At 36.6% G+C, this 9205-nt stretch overlaps 1 protein-coding gene across 3 annotated transcripts in view; it reads right to left on the bottom strand.

The window, feature by feature from the left end:
* Positions 1–330: 330 nt before the first annotated feature.
* The window catches only part of LOC120069911 (ABC transporter C family member 2-like), a 121072-nt gene continuing 112197 nt past the window's right edge, over positions 331–9205 (bottom strand). For 2 of the 3 annotated variants that reach the window (XM_090313816.1, XM_090313817.1), the window contains 7 exons: positions 8800–9188; positions 7146–7326; positions 6600–6923; positions 1759–2515; positions 1486–1607; positions 747–992; positions 331–643 (listed from right to left, as the gene is read on the bottom strand). In XM_090313816.1, the coding sequence (XP_090169942.1) occupies positions 485–643; positions 747–992; positions 1486–1607; positions 1759–2515; positions 6600–6923; positions 7146–7326; positions 8800–9188 (2178 nt within the window). In that variant the 3' untranslated portion in view covers positions 331–484. The remainder of the gene's footprint in view (positions 644–746; positions 993–1485; positions 1608–1758; positions 2516–6599; positions 6924–7145; positions 7327–8799; positions 9189–9205) is intronic. The other variant, XR_016529687.1, reaches the window with a different exon arrangement.

Here is a 9205-nt window from a genome sequence, read left to right as displayed (position 1 = left end):
TATACTACTGATGCAACAATACTATACTTGAAATGAATTTAGATCATAAGTGTTGATACTACTATTGATAAGTTAATGATGTATGTGAAATGAATTTTTAATGACAACTAATATACTATTAATACATTTATATTATATTTTAAATAAATTTTGAATGAGTGATGATAAACTACTAATACCCCCAATATTTAGTATTGCATTTTGAACGAATTAAGATGTATCCAATGATACACTAAGGATGTACCTGAAATTTATTTTGAATTAACATTAATATACAATTGAAATATCAATGTTATATTTTAAGTATCATTTTGAATGATAGCCTTCATATTTGATATATCAATATTGATATGTTTTATTTTTTCTCTCAAATCGAAATATGAGATGTATGTTATATAAGTGTAGTACAAAAATCCAGTCATTCCAATACAATGTAATATCATCAAATTACAACATGAGCAAGCAATCTCCTCTATCCATCCATCTAAATCTTCTCTTCTAATCCAAACCTTTTCTCACCTTCACCTTCAAGTACTAAGCTGTGCAAGTATTGCGCATTGGCAGCTCCTGTACTTTGAACCATCTTTGAGAAAGCACTTTCTTCCTTTGATAACAGTTCTTTCGGAGTGTTATACTCCAAAACCTAAACAGTAATATTAATAGGAACTTGGATCAATAAACTTGAAACAATATGCTAAATAAAAGAACTTTTTTGCAATTTATAATCTTTTAGCACATGAACATACCCGACCAGCTTCAAGTACAAGGATCCGGTCACAATCTATGATGGTATTCAATCTGTGTGCAATAATGAGCATTGTACAAGATTTAAACTCTTCCCTTATAGTTTTTTGAATTAAAGCATCAGTTCGAACATCAACAGCTGCAGTTGCTTCATCAAGAACTAGAATTTTTGATCTTCCAATAAGTGCTCGGGCAAGGCTCAACAGCTGCCTCTGTCCAATGCTAAAATTCTCCCCCGACTCCGAAACCTAGAAACCAAAAAATTTACCACTTCACTTAACAAATCTATTGTTCTTCCGATTGTAGTATTCTTGTACTAGTCTAAGTACAATCAAAATAGAACCAGTTGTAACAATGCATATGACAATAATGTATACAAAACCATCCACCACAAGGATTCTCCACATAAGGAGGGAATAGATCTCACATTCAAAGCAAAACCCAAAGAAGCTAAATATCATGGCAAAGCTGAATAACAGGAGCCCAAACAAAGCCAAAAAAAACCGTGGATATTGGTAATAGTCATACAAATCAAATTTAAACTTTTCTTTAAAAAGCCTCCGATTATTGTTTATCGAGATTTTAATGTTCCATCTGAAGTTCTTCACCAAAAGCTAAATGCACTGCAGCTTATGTTTGATGAGTGATCATCCACCTCATGTTTGTCAAATAAAAGCTTGACCAAAGTATTTGATCCCATCACCAAACGCATACATTTCCCACAAACTTCAAAAAATATACCTCAGCATCAAGACCAAACGTATTCCTCCTTATGAAATCCTTTAAATGTACCCTCTCCAAAGCTTCCCAAAGATCAGCATCATTATGATTGTTGAATGGATCGAGATTAAACCTAACAGTTCCTAGACAAAGTGAGAAAGAAAATGAACATAATGATAGCCAGTCAAATATATTAATGGAATTTGATTTACATGGAATACAAGAGGATGAATGAAGTAGAAAGTGCTATATGCTACTTTCATACAATTTTTTTGACAATTATAGATTGCTAACCTGAAAAAAGAATGGGTGACTGTGGTATAATGCCAAGAACTTTTCTCAAATCTAGTAGCCCAAACATTGCAACATCGAAACCATCAATCAATATTTTGCCCCTTTCCAATTCGACCATACGAAATAAGGCATTTATCATGCTTGATTTTCCGGCACCAGTTCTTCCGACAATTCCAACCTTTTCACAGGAAAGAATTGTGAAAGATAGACCATGCAAGACTGTTGGGAGCTCAGGTCTATATCGTAAGACGACACCCTCAAATTTTATAAGTCCAGATGAAGGCCATTGAGGAGGGGGGCGATTGCTCTCAATAATTGATGGAGCCTCTGAAGGCAAATCTATGTAGTTCCCAACGCGCTCAACAGAATTTAAACTGTTCTCAGCTATGCTTCCAAACCTTAATACACCTCTAAGCAAAGAGGTAATATTTAAAGCATAGCTAAGTAAAAGACCCATGGTGGATGCAAATGCTTGCTGGTTTTCTGCCTTGCCATTCTGCATCACAGCAAAAATGGTTGTAAGCCATATCATAAGACCACCCATGGTTTCCAAACGGACTGAAAGCCATCGATTTCCACTCATGTCCACAAGGGTAAATCTAGTATTATTGTCCATGGATTTCCCATTAATCTCAGCCATTCTATCGTAAGCTTTGTATGCACGAATAGTTGAAAGGCCATTTAAAGCTTCAGCAAATTGAGCATAAACTGGAGATCTACTTATAGACTCTAGCCGCTTTACTTCTCGAGCTGTGCTCTGTAGGGACAAAAAGAAAGAGTGAGAGAAAAAAGCGGTTGGCCCTTGAATATATACCCACTGTTCAAAGCTTAAAAAATGCTATATTATTATACCTAAAAAGAAAATAAACAGTGACTTGATAAAAAAAAAAATTGTAAGCTCAATTTTTAATTTTTAATTTTTGAAGCTATGCATGAGAGGTATTTCTTATTCGTTGAGTGGTGACTGGCGAGGAAACCCTCAAATTTGTACTAGGGATTTCTCAATCAAATGTGCTGGTTAGAATTAAGCAGTCATTCTAAGCTTATATGGAAAGGAAAGATTATAAGACATACAAAATATACCAGGAAACAATCTGAGCAATTCCTAATTCATAGCCGAGTGAATTAAGCTTCATTCAAATAATGTATGACAATAAAGTAGCAATAAGCATCCCAAAGAATCAACTTCACCACAATAGAACAAAGTATATTGAAATTGATCGACATTTCATCTCAAAGAAAGCTAACAATGAAGTAGTTCAACTAAACTATATGCCTACCAAGCAACAGTAAGCAGATATCCTCACCAAGCCATTACCAAGAACTTACTTTACAGATTTAAATGACAGCTTGGGATTGTATTGATATGGGATAATAATATATCAATCTAAATTAATTGACCAAATTCAGAAAATATATGTTATCCAAGAATCCTGGATCAAATTCAAGTTCCAAATAATGTGGAATAAACAATTTGTAACTCGCAAGCTTGAAAGAATAGATAAACCAACCTAAGCTTTTGAGGAAGAACGACAATAAAAACGTTAACTTGATTAAAAAATTTTGTAAGTTCAATTTTTATTTTTTATTTTGAAGTTATGCATAAGAGGTATTTCTTATACATTGAGGTGACAGGTGAGGAAACCCTCAATTTTTATAAAAGATTTCTCAATCAAATGAGCTAGAATTAAGCAGTCCTTTTGTTGGAATTTTTATATTTGTATATGAATGTTTTTTTCCTTTATTATCTTTATTCTATCTTTTTACTTTATTGTCTTTATTATTTTCATATTTGTAAAAGGTCTTTCTCCTATATAAGAAGACCTAATCTGCACATGTTGAATAAGAAAAAGAGGAGATTAATATTTCTATTCCTCTAATTTCTACATGGTATAAGAGCATTAAAGATTTTGAAACCCTAAAACCCTACCTTCTGTCACTGCGATCAGCCTCTTTTTGTTCGCCGCTGCCGTCGGTCACCAGAAGCATTGCCGCCGCACGTCGATCTCCGCCGGACGGCTGCTGAAAGTTGTTTCCGGCGAACGTGTTTTTTGGTCGCACTTTTGTCAAATGTCCAGCTCTTCGCGTTCCGACCTTGTTTGCATCGCCAACCGTTCTTTTTTGCTACTAAGTGTCGCCGTGAGTTCTTGCCGTCAATCGAGGTAGCATCACCATATCAGTTTTTTGCTAACTGCAGTCGCACATCTCTGTTGCGATCTATTGTTTGCCGCTTACAGTTGTGCCACCATCAGCCGTTGTTCGTCCGGTCAGTCATCAACGGTGTGTCATCCGTCCAGCAGCCGGAGTTCGCAAACCACTCAGGTTTTGCCACACGCACTAGTCAAACTGAGGTCGACCATGTAATTTCCAGCACCGATCTTTCGTATGCCACGGTTTCTTACAATATTCACAAATTGGAGGAGTCTTTACACTCTGTTTGTCATTCTCTGATCTAGATGACTTGACTCTAAACGCAGTAGAGTCAAGGGCATTAGGCGTTGCTAGTTCGATCCTCTTCCAATCTGACCTCTGAGCAAACTTCCATCACGGATGACATTGGTCTTTGTCCCAAAATTTGGCTCCGAACACCATCAAATTTCGAGTTTAAGCCAGTCAGAAAATCATATGCGCGGTCAACCTCCTCAATCTTCGAATACTGAACCCTATCGACAGGGCAATTCCAAACTATTTCCCGACATAGATCCATTTCTTGCTCCAATAGTGATAATTTATTGAAATAGGATGTTACATCGAGAGTCCCCTGCTTGCACTCATGCACCTGTTTTCTCAATGTATAAAGGCGTGAAGCATTCTGCCTCTTCGAATAAAGTTTCTGGATAGCTTCCCAGATATCCCCCCTTCCATATACGTTCCTAAGGATCCCCAGGATTTAGTCTGGGTATCTCCCCTGTTAGATACCCGAACTTGTGCCGTCCCTCGAGAATCATCCTCATAGATTGTGACCAAGAAAAATAGTTCTGGCCATTAAGTTTTTCGCCAATAGAAATTCCTACAGAATTGCCTACAGAACCAGACATAATGTTTGCGAAAGGTAAAGTAGGGTAAGCAGTTACCGAGTTTTTGAACATAATGGAACTCCCGGGTATGTATCTAGTAGAAAATCAGTTGATGGGTTGACCGTAGATCTAACGGCTGCCCCAAGCGCAGAAATCAGCTGCTGCATATTTGCCAGTTGCTGTTGAATGCTAACGGTCCCATTAAAAATTGTTGTAGGTTGTTTCCGCCCATAGACCCCTGATGATATCGTTTCTGCCGGTGTGGGAAGACCAACTTGAGCCGCCGGCTGACCAGAGGGTAAAAAGTGGGAGAAAAAAAGCTTGCTGTAATGGGTTGGGCTGGACCGGGTTTGGTTGGACCAGGTTCGGCTGGAATGGGGTTCGAGTGGACCGAGTTCGGCTAGACCGGCTGGTTCGGGTGGTTTGGTGGGCTGTGGTAGATCAAGAGGCCGGGCAAGTTCGGAAGGCTGGGTAGTTCAAGGTAGGCAGAGGTCTGGTTCGAATTCATCGAGGGCCGGAAGGCCAAGGAATTGGGCAAAGAAGACAAAGGGGGAAAGGACGAAAGATGATAGGACAACTGACCTGGAAAATCTCCACTGATTGTGTCTGGGTTGCGATCGATAACGATCGACGGCTGGAACGACGGAATCGTCGACGACAGCCGTTCGTGTTTGGGCTGGACCAGCGGAAGATGTTCGAGTTTGGTTGAAGTTGTCGATGGCAGCAATGGAGGTCCTCCGATGGTAGTGACGGATGGATCGACGAGAAGCTGCTGTCCCGTGTGTTGGATTTGAATCGGTTCAAGTAATGACCGTAAATATTAGTCGACGACAGCCCTAATTTCAGCACTGTGAGAATTTTCCCTTGAAGTTCCATCCCCTACTAGAGTCGATGACTGAATCTCTTCTATTCCAGTGAGATTCTCATCACCATGCTCTTCATCTATATAACAAAAAAGTGACTAGTTCTCCAAATACAAGACATCCACTTCAAAAGATAAATTGAAGAGACAATCACAACTAATGAAGAGTGCAAGCCAAATAAGATGAAAAGCCTAGAACTAAGAAGTGCCAAAAGCTTAGAAAGAGAGCCCCTAAAAGAAGTTCTGAGATGAACCAAACCAAAACAAACAAACCAACAGAGCGAATCGTCAAAACAAAAAACTGACTAGAATGCACAACAATAGGCAAAAAAACTACGAAAATGTCCTTATGAAACAGACAAAAATACAACCCTATAAAATTCATACAAATGCTATTGGTTCTAATTGAACCAGGCAAACACCATTAAACTGTAACACCTAGAGATCTAGGAGGAATTGCCTCATCTGAAGACCACAAACCTAAACCAAAGAAGCTAATTTGTCAAGAATTAAAGGAGAAGACACTGGTGTCGCTGTTGGAATAGGTTCTGAACTAAGTAATCCATTGTCTTCACTTGAAAATAGATGATCATAGGCTTCTGTAAATGAATCCTCTGATAGTAGCTCATGTTACTCTAGCTCTTCTATATGAAATTCTAATTCCTCATTGCTTACACTTACAATTGATTCCTGATCATCATCAAAAGAATTATCTCCTCCTTAATTTTTATAATCTTTTAGATCTTTTGAGGTTTGTATTAGGATAGCATTATTTTTTCCTTTTTCCTTTTAGGATAGTGACTAATCAACTGTTTTTCCTTTTCCTTTGCTCAAGATTAACCTAATTCTGCTACATCAAAATTAATAAAAACAGAGAAGATGGGTGTAGTACAGGGTAATTAAACAATAATTTAAACTACTGGTTTTGCAAAAGTAGCAATAGAATATGGAATTCTAATTACCTGGTAGTATAAATAGGCCGCATAAAACAATGTCAGAAGAGGAAGGATTGCCCACAACGATAAAGTGCTCATAACCCCTATCAAGATGAAAGTTGAAAGGAGTTGTGAAATTTGCCCCAAGAACATGTTGAAAAAAGAGGCAACATTCTTATCAATGTCACTAAGATCCTTTGAAAACCGGTTGATTATCCTCCCAATAGGGTTGGTGTTGAAGAATACCATTGGAGCTTTTAAAATAGAAGTAAGCATCAGATCATGCAACCTTCTGGCCGCAAACAAGCTTGATATGATTAACCAATAAGAATTTAACAGTGTCACCAACACCTGACATCAAAATCTTTTTTCTATGAGGTCAAAAAAGAGCTAAAGATAATATACCATTCACTAAATTGCTTAGAAATGGTGGATTATTGGTTTATATGTTTATATATATATATTAAGAATTAAAAGATATGAAAATAATTCGTAACGGTAATACTTATCATCTGTTAAAAAGGAGATAAAGAATAAAAGTGTGCACAAACTATTAGTTGAGTATACTCATACCTGACCAAATGACAGACCCGCATAAATCATGTTGTAGTATAATGTTTCATTTGGTCCTATATTGCCTTGGTCAGTCCATCTGCTTAACCACACGCTTCTAAAAATTCGAAGAGTTTCTGATAGAACATAGCATAAGAGGAGTATAATAACCACCCATAAGCCTCCTAATGCATTCTTGTATCTAGAAGGAACCAAAAGAGAAGTGTTTGATGATAACAAGATTGTTTGGAAAAGATTTCAATAAAAGAAGAAACATAAATAAGAAACAAAAGGATAACTTATTGTCCCCATCACTTAGTATCCTAATATATCTGGAATTTGGGTATACCGCCTTTGTTGATGACATCAACCCAATAGGAGTAAATTAAATCAATTAAACAAAAATCTAAAACAGAAAGCCTTTTAATAATAAGACAATTAAACTAAGGGATAACCCTATATCACTAAGGCAACCAAATATCTCTCTCTTGGCTATGCTTTGAATCAAAAGAGATAAATTGAGAATTAATTCAAATTCTCTCCTTGTATGCGTATCTTTTCTTTTCACATAGGTTTAGATTGATAGTTAATTCCAACCCACATAATTGAGAATCCTCTTGTATATATTATGGGCATTCAAGGGTTGGCTGAATTAAAGTTGATACTACTGGTGGATTAGGGGGACTCTTATTGCTAAATGGGGTTGGTTGGTTTATGCATGAAACAGATTATTTTGGTGTCAAGTCGTCTCATGAAAATAAGGTTCCAATTTGCATCAATGGCACAATTCTGGAAATCTATAACAATACTCCAAAGTTCTTGGTTAAATATTTCTAAGTTTTGGCAGCAAGTGGATTCTTTGCAGCTTTCATAATGAGCAATTGTGGAAGAATTTTATTCTGGAAAGATCATTGGCTTAGTAAATCTTCCTTCGTTGAATTGTTTCCTTGTTTATTTTTGTTAACTTTGTTCCCCAGTGGTTCAGTTTTTGACCATTGGGATGTCTTCTCTTATGGAAGCGGAGATCTCGAACTTTCAAATGCTTTTGGCTTCCTTGTCTTCGATATATGTTCTTTTTTATGATTCAAGAAGTTCATCATTGACTCATTAAGCCATCTGAAGGTTGGTTTGGAAGAAGCTAACACTTTTCAAGTTTTCAACAAGCATCTTCATTAGTCGATCGTTTTGGTTTGGTTCACTTGGAGGCCTCTGCTTGACATGCTCTCTTCAAACTTTTTGCTGGATATTTCTATTTAAGATTTATGTCTCAATTGATATGCTTTTATTTTTCCCTTGCAATCTTTCTCTCTTTCCATTCACTCCCTTGTGGATTTTGTATCTTGAGCGTATTAGTCTATTTTCATCGTAAAGTTTTATTTTATGTCCAGAAAAATATCGCACTAAACTAAGATTTCCTATTATTACTTACTTAAGGTGCACACTCAATTTGACGAGAAAAGTAAGAACTACATATATATATGTGTAAAATGTCCCTATTTTAAATAGATTACAAACTTAATGAAATAAGGAAAATATTGACAGAAAAAAAAAAAGAATCTAACACAATAATTACAGCAAATAAGATCCAATAAAATAAAATATTTACGTAAATCAACAATATATATTATAACAAACACAAAACTGGATGATGATACTCATGGTAAAAAGTTCCTACCTCACTAAAACATTCCAACTGACTACACCTGTTTCTCTTTCTTCCTGCTTAATAAGAACAGGTTTTTGTTCTTTATACTTCTTTGAAGGATTAGCATCCTTTTCAAAATCCTTAGCCATCCCACTAGCAGGAAGATCGGGTGATTTTTTATTATCACTGGTTTGACTATCTTCCTTTTCCTCACTTGTATCTTCCATTTTACCTGCACTTTCCATTAACCTTTTGAACAACTTGCCATTTTCATAAAGTTCCTCATATGTTCCTTCCTCCTTCACCACACCTTCATGAACAAGGAGAATTCTGTCAACTTGCGAGAGAAAATGCAGTTGATTGGTCACAAGAACTCTCGTTTTCCCTCTTAGTTCTCCCCTAATGCATTTTTCAAAAACCTGTCAATCGTAGGATA

The sequence above is a fragment of the Benincasa hispida genome, chromosome 5, assembly GCF_027475165.1.
Source record: "Benincasa hispida cultivar pf3 chromosome 5, pf3_genome.v1.1, whole genome shotgun sequence".
NCBI classification, from domain to species: domain Eukaryota; kingdom Viridiplantae; phylum Streptophyta; class Magnoliopsida; order Cucurbitales; family Cucurbitaceae; genus Benincasa; species Benincasa hispida.
Note: the sequence above shows the minus strand (reverse complement) of the source record. Positions and strands in the feature narration are given on the sequence as shown.